The sequence below is a fragment of the Microtus ochrogaster genome, chromosome 18 (assembly GCF_000317375.1).
Source record: "Microtus ochrogaster isolate Prairie Vole_2 chromosome 18, MicOch1.0, whole genome shotgun sequence".
Taxonomy (NCBI): Eukaryota; Metazoa; Chordata; class Mammalia; order Rodentia; family Cricetidae; genus Microtus; species Microtus ochrogaster.
In genome coordinates this window covers 31645246-31665217 of record NC_022020.1, presented here as the reverse complement: position 1 = coordinate 31665217, position 19972 = coordinate 31645246, and the positions used below count along the sequence as shown (strand labels likewise).

General features: G+C 43.2%; 1 protein-coding gene across 2 annotated transcripts in view; it reads left to right on the top strand.

Annotated features, from left to right (window-relative positions):
* Window positions 1–19972, top strand: part of Jakmip2 (janus kinase and microtubule interacting protein 2) — a 72971-nt gene that overhangs the window by 41255 nt on the left and 11744 nt on the right. The window contains exons 12-20 of one of the 2 annotated variants that reach the window (XM_013349549.2): window positions 748–831; window positions 1518–1580; window positions 5075–5173; window positions 6273–6371; window positions 7166–7219; window positions 8010–8075; window positions 12577–12645; window positions 15064–15141; window positions 16693–16896. In XM_013349549.2, the coding sequence (XP_013205003.1) occupies window positions 748–831; window positions 1518–1580; window positions 5075–5173; window positions 6273–6371; window positions 7166–7219; window positions 8010–8075; window positions 12577–12645; window positions 15064–15141; window positions 16693–16896 (816 nt within the window). The remainder of the gene's footprint in view (window positions 1–747; window positions 832–1517; window positions 1581–5074; window positions 5174–6272; window positions 6372–7165; window positions 7220–8009; window positions 8076–12576; window positions 12646–15063; window positions 15142–16692; window positions 16897–19972) is intronic. The other variant, XM_013349550.2, reaches the window with a different exon arrangement.

Here is a 19972-nt window from a genome sequence, read left to right as displayed (position 1 = left end):
GCACACACCCAGACACACACACACCCACCCCCCCCCACACACACACACATACACACATGGTGATAAATACTAAAGACTAAACTTTGATTTGAAGCAGACAGGCCAGCTATTATGAGAAAGAGATGTTCATGTATTTTCTTCAGTACTATCATATTTGAGGTTTTCACTGTCAGTATCTGTTAACCCTTCATACTGCAGAGGATAGATAGATAGATAGATAGATAGATAGATAGATAGATAGATAGATAGATAGATAGATAGATGGATGGATGGATAGATAGACAGATAGATAGATAGAGATGTACACGTACTATTATAAAACGTAAAATAAAAAGTTTTCAACTTAGATTTAGGTACCAGAGCAGAAAGTTGGCTCTGAAAGAAACAGTCATACTCAGAGAGGAAAATAAGACTTATTTCTCCTCAGAAAAGAAGTTTATTTAAATAGATCAGCAGTGAGTTACCATAAAGGATTTAAAAAGCAGGGATGTCACCGGGCCAGAGGTGAAGTCAAGGTGGAGTCTGGAGTGTGATGGGTACCCACTATCCTTTAGTGGCTGCTGGAGAGCGTGAATGTTCATGGGGATGATAAATGGGACCATAAGGACGTTTGTCAGGACTCTAATCTTCTTTGATTGTAAAGGCAACTTAGAGGAATAACCCTCCCCTACACAAACGAATCTGCTGAGCACTAGTGAAGGGCATGGCCATGTCACTCATTGAACTCTGGACTTTTGATCTCCCCAGGCACAAGAGCAGCTCCAGGCAGAGGTGCAAAGATACAAGGCCAAAATCGAAGATCTGGAGGCAACGCTAGCTCAGAAGGGGCAGGTAGGTGCTCGGTTGCTACCTTTTCTGCAGGCGCAGCTGGTTCAGGCTGCCTCTCCTCTGGCTCACCTTATGCATGGGCCACACCCAGGACATGGCTTGGCTCACCACAGTGACCTTTCTCAAACTGTGTCAGAATGTAAACCATTCCTGTCCCCATTGCTATCCTCCCAGAGTGCAAACCCAGCCGCAGCGGTGAGTGAAGCTGGGTAAGAGAGAGACCAGAGGAAGGGGCTCCCAGATGGATGAGGCCTAGAGCAGTCACAAACTGCTAAGGCAGAGCTTCCCTCCCCGAGCTGTGTTCTTTGCCTCCGTGCTCCATATATGGTTCTGCATTTTAATGTTTTCCATTCATATGTATCGAGCCCGTGTGCATTCTGACCTGTTTCACTTTTTTTTTTGCCTGTGTGGTCACTTCTGAGTCCCCAGAAGGCTGGTCCTGGATTATTCAGACTGGAAAAGGTAGCGATAGTAAGTGACGATGGAACCAGGGCTAAATTGTCCCGGCAATTCTGGCCCCAGAATTCTGGAAAACGTAGCCAGCAAGGGTGGGCATCATTTGCCAGAACCAGTTACTCTGTGCAGGCAAACTGGGTGGGAAGAACACGGCTCTGGCCGGCTGGTTTGAGCACACAGACTCCTTCGTGGCACTCTGAAATGCTGACTGCGCGATATTCTTTGTCAAACAGGACTCACACTGGGTAGAAGATAAACAACTTTTCATTAAGAGAAACCAGGAGCTTTTAGAAAAGGTATGTTGGGCGCACCATCCTAGTGGGGCAGAGGAGAGAATGATGATCCAGGAGCAGCAGGGGGTGCTCTCAGGAGTGGCACAGGGGCCAGGGAAGGGGAGGCTTTCCCACCACCGCTGCTCTGTCCTCTGCTGAGTGCTCGACCGCATCCCATCCCTCCCTGCCATCACCATCAGTGAAGTGGCACTCGTGCATGGCTGCAGACTTGTGAGGGTGTGATTCCTGTGCCCCAGCGATGTGTAAACCATATATATGTACTGTATATATGCTGTGTGCTGTGTGCGTGTAGGTGATGTGTGCGTGCGCACACGTGCTCATGAGCATCTCCTGCGTGGTTGTTCACCCACCTCCCCCCTAAAAAGGAAATCTCACTGCACATGTTGTTTCGTGTAAGAAAGTGACCGAATATGTCTGTGCTCTGACTGTCACAGACTATATTCTCACTTTTAGACATATTTGCTGAGCTTGGCTTTTTCTTTTCTTTTCTTTTACTTTTTTTTTAATTGTTGTTGTTGCTGCTGGTCTTTGTGTGTTTGTTTGTTTTTCAAGACAGGGTTTCTCTGTAGCTTTGGAGCCTGTCCTGGAACTAGCCATTGTAGAGCAGGCTGACCTAGAACTTACAGAGATCCACCTGCCTCTGCCTCCCAAGTGCTGGGATTAAAGGCGTGTGCCACCACTGCCCAGCTTCTTTTCTTTTACTTATTAAAGGAAGAGATTGATGTTTTAGGGGCATCCAAAACAAAAAAAAAAATACCAAGTCTAGGAAACTGGTCAACAAACTATGATATGTTTCTAACCAATAGAGATAATTAATCCCAGGCTTTTGATCTGAGGTAATTTAACATCGTAGAACATTTCAAGGTTAAAGGTTCCTTCGGTGCATTCTTTCTGCAGTCAAATGAGAGATTTCAAACACAATCTTACCCTTGACAGAAACTGACTTTAAAGCTTTTGAACACAGAAGAATTTTTCTGCTGGTCAATTCAAAATTATTTCCGCATTATTCTCCCCAATCTTTTCTCTCACTGATAGCTAGTAAAAATTTACCACTATGTCCTCGTCAGAGTGGGACGGAAAAGCTTTCTGCTTTCCTCTAGTTTGACAGGGCTAGTGCATCCTGTCTTTCTGAAGATGTAGCAGGACTGAGGTACGGAGGTGGCCAGTACCCAAAATTCAGACCTCAAGGTTTCTAAAAAGAAATGTGGCTTGGGGGGCGGGGGGGCTGCTAGCACAAGTGGCTTGCTACTCAAGTGGCTGACACAGGAAGGTGTCCCGAGGCTACACAGGGAGTTCAAGACTAGTCTGGGCAACTTATTGAGATTGTTTTGGAATAAAAAAAAAGAAAAAAAAACAAGGATTCAGTGGTAGTGATAGCACACCTAAAGCTCTGTGTTCAATCCCTGATACACACAAGTAAAAAGTGAAATAGAGACACAAGGAGAGACAAAAAAGTCACTCATAGCAATAAATTGAAATCAGTAAACAATTGTTCTGATTGTATCAGTAGCCACCAGATCCAGTGATCTCCTCCAATACCGGATCGCAGATCCAGTGATAAGATTCTAAGAAGGATAACCCCCTTTATGATCTGAGTGAATTCATAAAAAAAAAAAAAAACAACAAAAAACAAAAAACAAAACCCTGAAATTTCATTAGACTACAGATGTCCAAGATAAGGTCCTGGAGAGCTGACTCAGCAGTTAGGAACACTTGCTGTTCTTCTAGAGGATCAGTGTTCAATTCTAGCGCCTACACTGCTTGTAACTCCAACTCCAGGGGATACAATAGCCTCTTCTGGCCTCTTGTGCTACTCACGCCCATATTTGTGTGCACGTGTGTGTGTGCATGAGGTGGGAAGAGTACAGGAACACAGAGAGAGACAGACAGAAAGACAGAGAAGTTGATAGGGTGCATGGTGAAACAAAACCCTTGTTGATCCCATCAGAAAATGCCGTATGTCACATAGCTCCTCCCCATTGCTCTGCTGCTGCTGTCCTCTAGGCCCAGAGATGTCCCAGGATGTGTTGTTATGGTCCTTTATCAGCACCTGATTCCAGTGTGCTTTCTGGTTTCCTTTCGTCTCTTGATATATTTTTTTTTTTTGGCAAAAAGAATTTTTTGAGTTATGTCTTCTATATCAAAATCAGAAACACACACACACACAGCAAAAGAAATCACACACACTAAATATTTTATTTTCAATTATATGTTTTGGAAAATAAGATCCACTCTAAAATGAAAGCTCCTGTGTTTGTATTGCTACAATTTAAGCTGTTAAACTGCCACTGTGTGTAATGATTCCTGCATAGTTAGAGAGAGAGAAGGCAGTGCATAATAAAGACCATCGGGTTTCCTCAAATGCACAGGGGTCTCAGCTGTGATCCCTGCCTGAAGGGAAGCACATTGGTGCACATCTGACTTCATCCCATGTCTCACGCTTCATCAGATTGTACAGGGTGCCCTTGAGAAGGTCATAAGGGACAATAGTGTGGCTCTGTGTACCTATAGTCCCTATAGAAACACTAAAGCCAGAGTGGGGACCGAGAGTTTGAAGCCAGGCTGATCCATGTAGAGAGACCCTGTCTTAGAAAACCAACCAATTTGGTAGCAACTAAAAAAGAACAGCAAACAGCTCGACAGGACAACAGGGAAAGAGGTGCCATTTCTGTGTGTTTAGACTAGCTTGGCATTCGGCGAAGTGAATGATCTCCTCTGTAGTAAAGAAGATAGAGGAGTGTTTTCCAGGTGGGTGAGGATCAAAGCTCCTGGATTCATAGTGTAGATCAGGACTTCTAGATTGTGTGTGTGTGTGTGTGTGTGTGTGTGTGTGTGCGCATGTTCGCATATGCCTGTGTAGAGAAGACACTAATACCATTTGAAGCCGATTGATCAAGTGTTGGGCAGTCTTCTAATGTTGGAATTCCATATAGTGGAGTCTCGCATCACTCTGTTCAGCAATTATAATTCTCAGTTTTGTGTGTATGAGCTGTTTAAAGCCATTAGTTTGTATTTCAGAAGTCCTACAAAAGTACATATCAAATCTTGTCACCATACAAAAGATTGTTAGAGGTGATAGGCATAATTTAGTTAGATTGTAGCCATAAATATCTATAATTGTAAGCTATAAATTGGTAGTCAAATTATCCCTGGGATAGCTGGTATTTTCAGAGATAAGCATGTCATCCTTATATCTGTTTCCAGCACACTGTGTCTGACTGGTCGGGGACATGTGAGTGTTTCAGATTCACTGACTACAGAAGCCCTAGCCTTCATACTCAGAGAAAGACTCTTCTTGACATTTGTCTTTGTGCCTCCCAAAATTACCTGAAAGATGGCTACAAGAAAAGTCAACCCTACCGTAACCGCATCTCCTTAGGGATGGCTGTCACGGTCCAGAGCAAATCCCACTCACTGAGCGCATGAAGGTCATCCCTGCTTGCTTTACCAAGGTGCCCCTTGCTGTACTCACCTAACTCCAGGGTTTGCTTTATCAGATAGAGAAACAGGAAGCAGAGAACCACCGGCTACAGCAGGAACTACAGGACGCCCGAGATCAGAATGAACTGCTGGAGTTTCGCAACCTAGAGCTAGAAGTAAGGAAACGCTACCGCTAACGATGCTGTGATCATGACATGCGCAGAGCACTGTCAGGGCCTGGGGCCTGAACTAGGCATTTCAGAGTCACGCTCTCATTCAGACCACAGAATTAGCTCGGGATTTTGTAGTTGTGACAGTTGAGGCTAAATGCCTTAGAACTGTTGCCCACACCATGTGACTGGCAATGACAAATCTTGAGGAAGCTTAGAACTGTTCTGATGGTGACTGTTCTTCCAACAGCTGCGTGACTGACTTAGGAAGTACCTAGTGTCCTGGGGACAAATTTAAGGTGGTGGTTTCAGAGGATTTGTTCCTTAAATAAAACACAACATGGGGCTGGAGAGATGGCTCAGTGGTTAAGAGCTTTGCCTGCTCTCCCAAAGGTCCTGAGTTCAATTCCCAGCAACCTCATGTGCTCACAACCATCTGGAATGAGATTTGGTGCCCTCTTCTGGCCTGCAGGGATACATGCAGGCAGAACACTGAATACATAATAAATAAATAAAACACATCATGCCACATTTTCATTGTATTCTACAAAATCCAACAGAGGTTCTGGGTGCTGGCAGATTCCTCTGACTTTTCTGTTGCTTTGTTAGTGATCTTTGTCTCGAGGTTGTTTCAGATTAGGTCTGGAGGTAAAGTCAGTAATCAGTATGCCCCAGTGGAGATGAGAGAGTTATTCCCGCAGCCTATATATCTTACCCATAAAGGATGGGAGGATCAGATGTGCAGAGGCTGTTTGCCAGCACAAACCTTCGGAGCCGGCCCACCCTAGGATATCTGGGGGGAATACATATTCATAGCATTGAAATTGCATCTCCGCTTTCCACATCTCCCTGAACAAGAATCTTCAAGGATGGATGACACCATCTATAAATTTTCTCCCGTGTTTGTAGTTGACTGACTGCTTAATTCTCTTCCATCCATTAGGCATGTACATCTTGAGTTTAATTTTTTTTTTCTCTTTTGGTTAAATGATACATTGATAAACCGCTGAGACAGTATAAAGGGACAACTGGCTTAGTGTTTAATCCGTTACCGCTTCTCTTCTCTTCTTTCCTTTTTTTTTTTCCTTTTCATATATTTTTCAAGGAGAGAGAAAGGAGATCCCCTCCATTTAATCTACAAATTCACCCCTTCTCAGACGGCGTGAGTGCCCTGCAGATCTACTGCATGAAAGAAGGCGTGAAGGTAGGCAGACAGACGCCGGGTCCTCTGTGTGTGCAGATGTTAGGATAATGGAACTGGGAAAGGAACAGCTGCTCGTGGTCACTCTGTGTGTCAGTCCCTAGGTACAGGGCAAAAACAGTCACACATCTCTTGGAAGTCAATAGGACATGAAAGAAATGTTTGACAGAGGTATAAAGGGTAATGGCAAGAACAGAGGTGGGGCATTTAGATCAGAGTAACATAAGGGATGGTGTAGGATCGGAATATGTAGCAAAATAAATGGTATTAATTCTCTCGGCAAAATATAAATAAACTATGTGCTTCAAGAAACACAAGTCAAGTCAACTAGATAGAACAGGTCACCTGAGTCTCTTCCTTCTTCCCAGATGCTACGGAATTCAGTGCCATGAGATTTTTGAGTGAGATGAGACTTCTGATGTCCCGTTCTTGCTGCTTTTGATGATTAAATTGAAGGAGGGTCTTAGCTCTTTAGGAGGTGCTTAGGGCCTTATAAAGTGACACCTACATGATCAAATGTGGTTCTTTCTTTAGCACTTAGCAGAATACATTTTACATGCTAAGGTTGAGATAGTGTGGCGCTGTTCCCCACAAAGTAGATTGCCTGGAGGGCCTCATTAAAGACATGAGGACTTTCTCCTGAGGGACACCTGGGGTGCCTCCTGCTGTGTCTGGTTGCCCCTTTTACCTTCTGCATGGCTCTTTCTGCTTCCACTCTGAGCTGCCCAGTGTACCTGCATCTGTGCCCTTGTTTCTGCCGCATCTGTGCCTGACCTGAAGTCTCCTTGATTTTGCAGGATGTCAACATCCCTGATCTCATAAAGCAGCTTGACATCCTGGGCGATAATGGGGTAAGTAACACACCAATTACATGTGACAAAGGTGTGGACTGGCTGGCCTGCACAAAGTCAAGAAATACTTGGCTCTGTGCCAAGTGTAAGCCACTAGTGAGTCAGACAGCATGTCTGCCTAAGCATGTACCTACTCACAGAGAATCCCACATGCCACAACAGCCATGGGTACGGCCAGAAGGTCACTGTAGAAAGGAGATGTGGCCGAGGGTTCAGGTTGGCATGCAGACCACATCTGCAGTGATTACAGCCAATTACCGTCTGATTGCCGCTCACAGGCAGCCAGTGTAGAATTAATCAGCCAGGCATTCGGAAAGACGGCTAAACACTGGGGTTGTTGGCAGCCCTATAAAATGAAGCAGGAGGCTATAATTTTTTTTCTTTTTCTTCTTAGCAGCTCGCTCTGAGCAGGGCCAAGGGCTGTTAATTCAGGGGCAGTACCACTCATAGCATCATAAGGTGAATGGCACACGTAGTACATCGAGAAACGTACAAGGAAAAATGGCGCGCCATTTTCCCTTTGAAAATGAGAAGCTGTGAAGTCTTGTCAGAACTACTGTTGAGGGGACAGCTCCTCCTTAATGCCGGCTTCCCTAGCGTGACTGTAATGAGGTGTGCGTAGAGTCACACCAAGCACGAGACTTTGCACCGGACTCTTCATGAGGAATTGTTAGCAGCCAGAGTACACAGAGGCTATTTGCACACAGGCCGCAGTCACGGCACACACGTTTTCCATGGTGCACATGTCACAAGCATTTTCAATTTATTGATCTTCTTTGGTCTTTTACAGAACTTGAGGAACGAGGAACAGGTGGCCATAATTCAGGCCAGCACTGTGCTGTCGCTGGCGGAGAAGGTAACGAACAAAGCTGGCATTTCTAGTCACCCAGGGTTAGGCTTGGTGTCTGAGAGCAAGAGAGTGAACCACCTGCTCTGAGCACCCGATTCGGCATTACTGAATATGTGATTGATGAGATTTGACCCAGGAGAGTGAGACCAGGCAGAAGTGTATAGACCACTGTGGGATGGGGGGATTTTTTTTTTTTTTTTACATTAAAGTCACTTGCAAAATACACCATCAAAATAGAGACCCTTCTCAGTTACATCATTCAAGCAATGCCAGCGAACTGGAAAGCCGGTAAGAAGGGTTTTGTCAAGAGCTGATGAAACTAGAGTTGCTTTAGTTACAGGCTGTCCTTTTAGAGTGTGTGTGTGTGTGTGTGTGTGTGTGTGTGTGTGTGTGTGCGCGCGCGCGCGCACACGCGCACCTATTGTTCCTCATAGATTCTGTGGCTTGACTGCATCCCCAGCCTGAAAGCACAATACTGGTGTACTGCTGACCTCTTGTGTCTAAAGCTGGTAAATGACATGGCAGGCAGAGGAGAACCAAAGCAGGGAAGCCAGATTTCTGGTTTTGTCCAAGTCTGTGAACCCATAGCCAGGTGTGGTAGTACACGCTTTTAACCACAGCACTTGGAAAACAGAGAGGCAAGTTCAAGGCCAGCCTGGCTTATATAGCAAGAATCTTTCTAAAAGATTTTAATTGAAGAGATTCTGCACATAGCAGGGAGTTGTGTGTACATGCTTGAATAGCATGAAAGTTTTTTTGCGTATATCCATTAAGATTCTGTCATATTTCTGACTGGCGTAGACATAATGTTAAAGGTTGTATTAAACCCTGAGCATCAATCAGCTCTTTTGAATTTGAAATGATCAAATTCTACAATTCTAATAGCAATGTTCTAATCCTCAAAATAATATCATAAAGGGAGAGAAAGAAAGAAGAGTTGTTACAGAATTAAAACTACAAAATATTGGCATGCTCCATTTAATGATATTCATTTAAACAAACCATTTTTATGTGTTCTTACTAAGAGCATTTTGCTGATTACTTGGAAATTTTTAATTTAATAGGTCAAGTATCAAACAATAAGAGAAATGACTGTCAGTTCCTCAAAACATGAAATGAATGGATGTTTTGTTTATTTTGAGATTTAGGAAGGCCTTACTTCTCTGTCTGAAACACATATTGAAGTGCTTGCATTTGGAAGTTGCTCTTTTAGGACCTGTTTCCCTCAGCATCACTTTTAAGGCTGATCACTTGTTCTTTCCCCTCCCCAGCACATTAATGACATCATAGCTTTCTTACTGAAGGGACAGAATCCAGAATTTACCAAAAGGGTCCTTGGTTTTCAAGGCCTGTGTAATTATTTCTCCATCATCGTCTTCATCCTCTTTCTTTATTGCCTTTTTTTCCTTCTTTCCCTCCTGTCTCTCTTCCTTCCCTTTTCTCACCCCCTCTCTTCCTTCCCTCCATCTTTCCATGTCTTCTTCCTTCTGTCTCTCCCTCTCTCTCTCTCTTCTCTTTCCCTCCTTCACTATCTTGTTCTCTCTCTGCATTTCTGTTCTTCCTCCTCTCATCATGTAATCCTTCACCCTGACGTCTTTACCGAGATGTTCATGCCTTCCCTTTACGTTTTTACCTGGCTATAATAGCCACTCAGCTTCGTTGTATGCAGGCAAGTCTTCCTAGTCCATCAGGCCCAGTTAAGCTTTTGGTGTTTTTACAGTGACTGTGTTTTGCTCCCTCGGTTTTGACAATTGCGTTTAAATTGTCAAACTTCTGTTTTTCACCCTGCCCACCTATCCTAACTACTTACCATTCTATCACTGTGATGAAACGCTGTGAGGCAAGGCATCATACAAAAGAAAACATTCAGTTGGGAGCTTGCTTACAGTTTGAGAGGGTCAGTTCATGACCATCATCGTGAGGAGTATAACGGCAGGCAGACAGGCATGGCACCAGGGCAGTAGCTAAGAGCTTACATCCTGATTTTCAGGTGAAAAGCAGAGGGCAAGACTAGACCTGGCTTGGGCTTTTAAAACTTCCAAGGCCACCCAGAGTGATACACCTTCTTCAACAAGGCCACACCCTCTAATCCTTCCCATACAGTTCCACTAACTAGGGACCAAGCATTCAAACATAGGAGCCTGGGGCAGAGGAGGGTCATTGTCATTCAAACCAGCACACTTCCTGTAGACTCCAAACCCCAAAGAAGTGGATGTGGTCTTTGTTCCTCCTCTCTTTCTTTCCCCTGTTTCCATCCCAGCATCTAGAGAAGAAATGATTGGTAAATGCTTTCTGAAGAAGTAAATGAATGAATTCATTGATACCCCAGGAAATAGCAAACTTCATATCAGCCATTCTGGGTATTTGTTTTGTTCGGTGGCAATGATCAGAGAGTCTTATGCAGTTGAAGACATGAGGAGTGGCAGTCCTTTAATGCAGTGTGAAATTGCCTTGATTTGGGACTGGAAAGAAAATGTAGGCGGATTCTATGAAAGGCATGGGCTAGGAAGGTAAAGCAGAAAGAACTAGACTTGTGTGCCTCGTTTGGTCCATCAGTCTCACCCTGGTTCCAGTCTGAGTGTGCTGCAGTCTGTTCAAGCTCAGGGAACACTTGTGGACTGCTTCCTTTGAACTGGCCTCTCCTGACCACTGGATCTAGGTACCATTATCACAGATTTCACAAGGAACCAGAAGCACAGAGAAGGTGGGTGCTCTGCCCAAGGTTGCACAGAGAAAGGTCCACTGAGTTGGTTAGGACCCAGAGTCCATATCCATCATCTTTCACCAGATGCTTGTGTAGCTCGAGAAATCCTGAGCAGGCTGTGCAGAGCAGCCAAAAGCTGGGCCATCAGGTCTGTGGTGCTCTAGTATGTACCTTCCTTCATGTCTTTCTTGCATAACAGAGTCCAGCTGAGCAAGCACTGGGTAATAGCTGTTAACATCATGGTAGAAAGTCAGTGGCTGGATGAATAAGACACAGCCTTGCTCTAGAAGCTTAAGAAATGTATAACTGATTTTTTCCCTAATGGTGAGACCTTTGCAAATCAGTTTAGAGCCATCTCCTCCATTAAGGACTCTGCTTTGGCTCTATCTCCAGGTTGTTCTAATTGTCCCCCTTTGATCTTAAGACTATGAATCTAGACAACAGTTGCTAACTGGGAGTATGATCTTCAGCCCAAGTGTATACCCAGACAGAGAATTCCAACAGAGAAGTCCTGTATGTCTTTATATAAAAAGGAAACTGCAAGGAGGAAGCAGAGTGGGCTCAGCACTTCATCACACACTGTAGATATCATGAGTGTTCCTCCCACTTAGTGTACAGCTGCCCCACTTTCCTTCTGCAAATGGTAACTGGCCTTAGCCACACAGATAGGAGCAGGAGCCCGCACACAAGGGCTGAAGCTCACAATGGAATAGTTGGGGTTTGCAGTACCTGAAAATGCACAATTGGAAACAGAATCTGTTTCTCAGTGAAAAGGAGGCAAAAAGAAGAAACAATACCGTGTACGAAGCCATAGCTGTTGAGTTGACTGAAATGTCCTTGAAGAAGTTGCCGTACATATGGGCGAGACATGAGAGATTCACAGCTCTACCACAATAGTGTGGTCTCTGGAGCTGAGGTGGAGGAGGAGCACTGGTCATGCTGTCTCTCCAAAGGCTCTAGAATGTAGGATTGTTAGATGTGCCATGCCATATGTCCACACTGAAGAGAAACGAAACCTCACAGTGGGAAACTTTAGTGACTGTCACCTCACACAAATTTTTGAAAATTTTTTTCACTGATATTTATACCACTTGACATATACAAATTTGCAATTCAAGGGACATCAGGCTACCTTTCAAAGCCACATAACAAAGAAAAGCTAAAGCTGAACAGGAGGTAAGGGGGCTCCCCCAGCACTCTCTCAGCTATGCCCAATTACCTCCATACGGTCTAAGCCGGCATCCACCCTGATGGATACCCATTCGGATAACTGGTTCCATTAATCCATGTATGCACTATACTCATATAATAGGACCCAAAGACAGTAGGGGTTATTAATACCCACATCAAATGGTGTGTTCTGAGTATCAAGAAATAAGTTCTCTTTGTGTATTTTTTAAAAAGTTACATGTCATTCTTTACCACATTATAGGAATACTTTTCATATATTCAGATTTTACTTTAACTCATAACCTTGAGCTATGGGGCACGGTATTCCTTGAAATTCAATTCCCTCACTCTTTCTTTAGACTTCAGTTTCCAAGAAATCCTCCCATGGGTGTAAAACCTTTGCTACTCTTAGTCACCACCCAAGCCTTCCTTAGTAGTTGATGCGTAGTAGACATCAGAGGATATTTGTTGAATGAATGATGTGTGGGAGACGGTGGCATTAAGTCTTCACATGAGGTTTCAACCAACATCGGAGACATCAGGGGGAGACCCAAGCACTCCAGGGAATGACCCACAGAATTCATGCCATGTGCAGCATTCACGCCCAAGGTTTCTGTCTTCTTAACCCTTTAGTGGATACAGCAGATTGAAGGAGCAGAGGCTGCCCTGCACCAGAAGATGATGGAATTGGAAAGTGACATGGTAAGCGTAAAGAGGAAAACATTATACCATAACAGAAAAGGAACATTGCTACTGCCATTTTTACCTGGCACCAGTGGAAGTTTGTAACTGCCCTACTGATCTGTGTCCAGACTTGGGGCGTATGTCTCAGAAATAGCTGATAATTTCAAGCTCTCTCCCCCAAAGCATGTCGTACATTGGCAACATTTATAAAACTGGTGTTGAAAGACATTTAATTAGGTATTTTCTCTCAAGCTGAATAATTTTTTTTCTGCTTTGAGTAATTAACAAGGAAAAAAATTACAGGCTTGATGGGTATGTCTGGTTTTAAGAATCCGTAAGCTATTTCACACCCATTAGGATAGCTGCTGTCAGAAAAACATAGAAAGTGACAGTTGTTGGCAAAGAAGTATAGAAGTTAGAACCCGGGGTACTGCCAAGGTATAAAGTAATACAAATATAAAAAACAGCATGGGGATTGCTTTAAAAGTCCAACAGAATTATCACATGATCCAGCAATACCAAAAAGAATGGAAACTGGGATGTGGCAGGTCACTGTACACCTATTCTCATAGTGATGTTATTCAGTCGCTAAAAGGTAAATGTAGCCAAAATACCTATTGATGATTAGATGGTTGAACAAAGTATGGCGTGCATACGTGTGAGTTTAGTCTAAGCAAACAAGCATCCATAGTGTCTAGTGAAGGTACAATGTGGATGAACAGGCATGAAACCAGCTATCACAGAACGACAAACACTATCATTCCATGTGGATGAGCAACTAGCGTCATAAAATTCATACAAAAGGAAGGCACAGTATGGTTGTTAGGGGTTGAGAGAAACAAAAAACATAAGATTGTTAAAGGGGCATAGTTTCTCTTTTGCAAAATTAAAAAGTTATGGACAATGATTTCATAACAGCATGGGTGTATTTCACATACATTTATATACATAAAGTACACAAATATGCTCTTTAGTGATTAAAGTGTTAATTTTATTTCATGTGCATTTTAACACAATTTAAAATAGCGTAGCTCCAAACATAGTAATTAATAGGTTGTTAACTTGCAGCATTATCTTTAATCTTATAACAAGATGTCATTTAAAAGATCGTTGTTAAAACAAGGGTAGTTGGTACCTATCAAGGCATGAACTTCTATGATAACAATAAATTGTATTTTAGAAAACTTGACAATCTTGGAGATCAAAATGTCTTATACATAGTTCGTATTTTTACCAAGAAATTAAGATCTATAATGAAAGCACGTAAGAACCGCTTGTGATCAAAGTGACCATGGGAAACCCCTTCAGTACTCGACTACTAATGTGGCAGTCAGCCTTTACAGGGTGCTTTGGGCACTGGGACCCAGCGATGGTCAGGGAACCCCATGCAGCATTGCTGTAAGCGCTCAGAACTGAGCACAGCTGGGTTTTCAGCCTCCAATTAGCTGTAAGAGTTCTTTTCTCTTCACTTAAGCACCCACAGAAAGTATTGACTTGCATGTGGGAACAAATATCTTGTATCCCGAAGCAAAGCTTTAACTAATAATAACAAGATGGTCACACAGAGAGAGATGAACATGAACTGAGGATGTGTGAAGGAACTTCAGGTTTATGTTTCTCAGCTCACACGGGCTTTGCAACAGGGGCCAATAAATACTCATCAAAGGGTAGTGTGGTGGATTCACTCTAGCTCTTTAGAATGTCCTTCATCTTTGTGTTTATTGATTTTAAAGAAGTTAAGTTTCTTTATTCTATAACATCCCCGTATTAAATTTTATGACATTCTTAGAAAAACATACTGTAACAATACACACAACTCTCCTCTGTGTCCTCAGGGAACTGGTGCTAGAACCCCCTGGACAGACCAAAGTCCAAGTTCTTTCTATAAAATGCCACAGCTTTGCATATAACCTATACATGACTCTTATGAACCTTAAATCATTCTTACATTGTGATTATGGATCATTCCCATTTATAATGTAACTGCTTTATAAATACTTATACTCCATGTTTCTAAGGGATGATCAAATCAAATGCCACTGTCAACAGATATTTCCTGCAAATACTTCCATCCCCCAAATACCAGTCTCTCTGGATAGAAAACTGGAAGAAACAGAAAGCCAAGTGTACTACTCAGATAGACTTATTACTTAACAACCATGCCAACAACTGTCCTTAATCACCCACTCTTAGTCTTTAGGAGCTCCTCACGTGGTTCCTTATTATGCCCTTTCTGCTTCTTGCTATTGATTTTCACATTTTCTGTGTGAGGCTGTGAAAGCAAAACTAATTTCTTAGACGAGAACAACAGTTCTCCCAACACTAGTGATTTGTCTTGTGTGCTAGAGAAAACATTCATCTGCGTTGCTTTCATGTATCACTTTCTAATTAGCTGAGCATGCTCTCCTAATCTGTCAATGTGACCCTTCTTTATAGGAACAATTCTGCAAAATAAAAGGCTACCTGGAGGAAGAACTAGACTACAGAAAACAAGCTCTTGACCAGGCGTATATGGTAGGTACCGTAAGTGGCCAACACTGCTTGCCCATCACTCTACACAACAGACCTAACATGTCCTATCTAATCCATCATCTCATGTAGTTGGGTACACACAGCATGCATGCAGTTATTAGTGGCTGCTTTGATTTTGGAAAAGAAGCCCTAAGATTGCAGCAGCTATAATATTCTTGTATTTTACACATAATTTTAATTCATTCTTAAATCAAATATATACTGTCAAGTAATATTCAGATGAAAGACATACTGAATGCTAGTGTAGATCCAAGGGGATTTTATTGAATCAAGTATCACCATCTGGCACTCTAATGTACAGAATAATAGTGGGTTTCATGTGTGTTAGGCATATTTTAATTCATTTATTTTTTAAAATGAACATACAAATCACAGGTAATCCTGTTATTTCTAACTTACTTATGAGGAAAAACAAGATTTATGGAATAAAACCTTTGCTCATGTTTGTAGAAGGGTAAACTATGACATAACTCTTCCTCCAGAAACTCTCGACTAATTTAGGCCCATAAAGCAGCCACAGCAAGCAAGGCCATGGTGGTGAGCGGACTGTGTGTGTGTATGTGTATATGTGTGTGTGTGTGTGTGTGTGTGTGTGTGTGTGTGTGTGTGTGTGTGTGTGTACACACACATATATCTCAAATGGGGAACTGAGAAAGACATTTGAGCAGTATTAACCTCATTGTAGCAAAAAGAAGGGGACGGGGACCATGTGCTGGGAAAATGGATCAAATGCTTGTCACCCAAGCATGAAGATCTGATCCTAGCTCTGTTGTATAAACCAGGCACAGTTATGGGTGCTACAGTTCCACTGCTAGGGAAGCCAAAGCAAGATTAGTGAGCTGCAGGGTCTCTGATATCCCCATGTCGATAGGTACTAATGCCAACCTCTTACCTACATACACACACACACACACACACACACACACACACACACACGAGTGTGCATCCATGTGTATGTGTCCTTACACACACATTTGCATATACACACCAAGAAAACCCCAAGATTCTAGGCCATTTTTGAATCATATTTCCCACTTTTTCAAGGAAAAAGCATAGAAACCATAACACATCTTCAAGTACAGAGAACTGACATGCGACTAAGAGATGATGCTTTGTGTTTGAAACATCTCTTCAATTTCAAGTACTTGTTTTCTCCTTATACTTATTTCTGAGACCACAGCCACTGTCAACAAGCTTCAGGGTTTGTCAAGCAGGAAGGGGACTAAGCCCATTCCGGGCTACACTGGAAAAGGGAAGAAGATGTGGAGGTTAAAACAAGGATCCAAAACAAACAGGATCCTAAGAAAGAAAACGAACTTACTTACAGAGCAACCTGTGCATTGTGTGGGTGATGTTTGTGGTGTCTCATAAAGGGAATGGCCAGAAGGAAGCCAGGCAGGAGACACTCAGAAGCTTTAACATGCTCTGAGTCTGAGGTACCATGTTCCTGACTCACCCATCCACGCACACTCTCCCTGCATCACACCCAAATGCTCAGTCCCAAAGTCAGACTTCTCTGATTCTATTTGCCAGAGAATCCAGGAGCTGGAGGCTACCTTGTACAATGCTCTGCAGCAAGAGACGGTGATCAAGTTCGGTGAACTGTTAAGTGACAAGCAGCAGGAGGAGCTGCGGACGGCTGTTGAAAAGTTACGGCGGCAGATGCTGAGGAAGAGCAGGGAGTATGATTGTCAGATCCTCCAGGAGAGGATGGAGCTCTTACAGCAAGCACACCAGGTGAGGATCAAGCTCCGCATCCCTGTAGGTCAATCCTGAGCACATGGGACTTAGGAACAAGCACTCGATGTCAGAACAGCAGTTTCAGAGATTGTCGGCAAGCGAAATAAGTGACTCATTCCCACTATCACTCAGTACAGGGGGACAGGTTGCTAATAAAACTTGGTCTTCAGGAAAATGACATTTCAGAGGGGCTGCGTGTGGCTATCAGTCTTTCGAATGACTTTGTCGCTGGTCTTCTAATCTGCCGGAGCCTGATCGCTCACCTGTGTGAGGAAACAGGGTAGTGGCTCTTCTGTACTTGTTCCTGTCAGTCACTGAGCCTGAGGCAAACATCTGGAAAGAGTGAACAGTAGCGCCTGCCTCTTTATTCTCAGAACAAGCAGCAGGAGTAACGAGACCTGGAGGCTGCTCTGTGCAGCCTGGCATTTGTTCAGTCGGGATCCGAAGGTTGTCTTTGTCACCAGAGAGAGGCTCAATGGTTAAAAGCACTGACTGCTTTTCCAAAGGACAAAGGTTCAATTTCTAGCACTCACACGATGGCCCATACCTGTCTGTAGCTCCAGCTCTAAGGGCTCTGATGCCTCCTCTGACATTCTCAGACATCAGGTATGCAAGTGCTGAATAGACATGCATGCAGGCAAATGCCCCTATACATCAAAATACATTGTGAATAAAGTGCAGGCTATACCTGCATCATTTCAGCTCATCTTCACGGAAGCTCTAAGAGGTAAGTGTTTGCATTATCTCAAATTGAGAACAGAAGTATTCAAATGATTTATTCAAGACAGTAAGAGGCAGAGCAAAATCACAGACCAGGTTCGCCAGCCCCTGCAACATAGGTGCTAACCATTGCACACTGCTGTCATGTGCTGCTTAAGGCATTTGTGACTTACATGCTCCATCTAGACTGGCAAGCCAAGAAGCAGGCACCCGTTACCAACTTTCAGCCAAAAATATTTGGCATTTTTCATTTGTGTTGTGACTTGACCAATAAGCACTAGCAGAGTCCTGTTTAGAAAGCAAACTCACGAGATTTTTCAGAATTCATTGTGCCAGATTATAGTACTCTGGTCCTCAGCTGTGGCAATCTGGTGGAAGAAATAGGAGGTACAGAGCATGTGTTGAAGTTAAGGAGTTGAAACGGAATTGTGGTTATTTTATGATCCCACTAAGAGCAAAGCACAGAAGCCTGACAGCATGGATAGAACCAGGGGCTGTGTGCTCCCCACACAGCAGAGCGCTCAAGTCATTTGTCCCAAAGATGACAAGCATATGTATATGTTTCACAGAAGGCCTTCACAGTTAAAAGATTTGCCTAGTGGAAAGTTTTTGAAGCTTTTGGCAATAGGTTATTTCGTGGGAATTTTTTGTTTGTCTCTTTGTGTCTCACTTCCACTGGGGGATAAGGGTATCTTCTCATATTCCTTAGTTGCAAAAGTGTCTAATTGGGTTTAGCAAACTGAGAGCTGTGTCTTGTAAGTACACATGTGTTTGTTTTAGCACGGACTAACAGTTGTCTAAATTTGCTCATGATAAAATCCTGGCGTCCTGGTTTGAGTCCCTCTTCAATCTGTTAGCTAAAGTACCTCTCTTGAAAGAACTCCACTTTTTATCTGAATTAGACTGAGTTGGGAGAGTTCCCTGACATTTCCCCGTCTCTAACAAATGTTCGCATCAAATGTACCTTTTCTAATTACTTATTACTCTCCTCTCCCCTTTTAATCAGTAGCTGAATAGCAGAGTTATTCCAGAAGGCACTGGCCAGGATGTACCAAAGGCACTATGATATAATTATGACGTGTAAATTCTAGAGGCCATTGCTAGCCATTTATTAGACATTTGTGCTTAGATGTCCCCCAAATGAAAACAACATGCCTTCTTGTCCTTATCTCTCCTCTCCATCTGCTGGGTCAGCAGAATGGCTTTATCCAAAGTCACTCAGGGTGCAACACCTATGTCTTCTCTGTCCTCGTCCTCAGGGAATTTAGGTAGCACCACATCCAACAGACATGGACACGGGCATCCTTGGTCTATTTTGCTCACACTGTTACAGGCATTGGCAGGATCTTTCATGATTAGAGTGGCTTCCAGGTGCCCTGGTACTAACCTGACTCTGTCATCTAGGCATGTGTTCAGACATTTCAGTTCATCTACTAGTGGTAGAGTCGATGTGCTGGATATCTAGAACACTCACCATGGACACTGCCCTCCTGAGCATTTGAAGACAGAGGTCATTAGCATAAAGAAAATAATTCTGGTGTAGTTTGATAAGTGGCCTTAACAAAGGCCCATGGGCCCCCAGGGGCCATGGAAATCAGACTGTAGGAACTTCCTACTTTTCTCCCTTCCATTTTGTAAGTAAGCCCTGTTTTTTTTTTTCACCTTTCCTTATGGTAATTTCTTTCCCAAGGGCATCTGTGATTTCCCTTTTGAAGTGGCTTAAGTCTTGTGTAGGTCTCCTGAAGTCCTTCATTAGTGGTCTCTTAAGATGTGACTTGAGACACAGGAGTTCTTTCCGGTGCAAAGCCTATTGTCACTTGTCCATGGTTTCCTATTCCCGAGCCTTTTTTTGCCTATTTTTCCACCAAAAAAAAAAAATGGCATTCAAACATTCTTATTTTTTTCCTGTGCCCTACTAATGGTTTGCCACTTCCAGAATCCTCTTCTGGATGAACAAAGTGAACAAAATGTCCTTAAACCAATACATTTAAAAACCTTGTTTTGTAATCATTTAGAGTCATGTACTAATGGCCAGATGTGCACCAGATGCTGTGAATATGGCAGTTACTGAAGACATCACATCTGCCATATAGATGGGAAAGGACAAAGCCACAGCACAAATGAACCATGCAGGAAATATCTCTAAGGAAGTCCTTAAGTGCTGGGAAAAAACTTCGACAGTGTCTATGGGTGTGCATGTGAGTCAGAAAGGATTAAGCATGTTAGGACAGGTAGTCCAAGAATACCTCTGAAGATCCATGAAAACCAGGGAACCCACCACTCAAAGGTCCCAGCATAGACAGAGACTGTACTTTCCTTCCCGGCTGCCCAGACCCAAATAATCACACAGAAA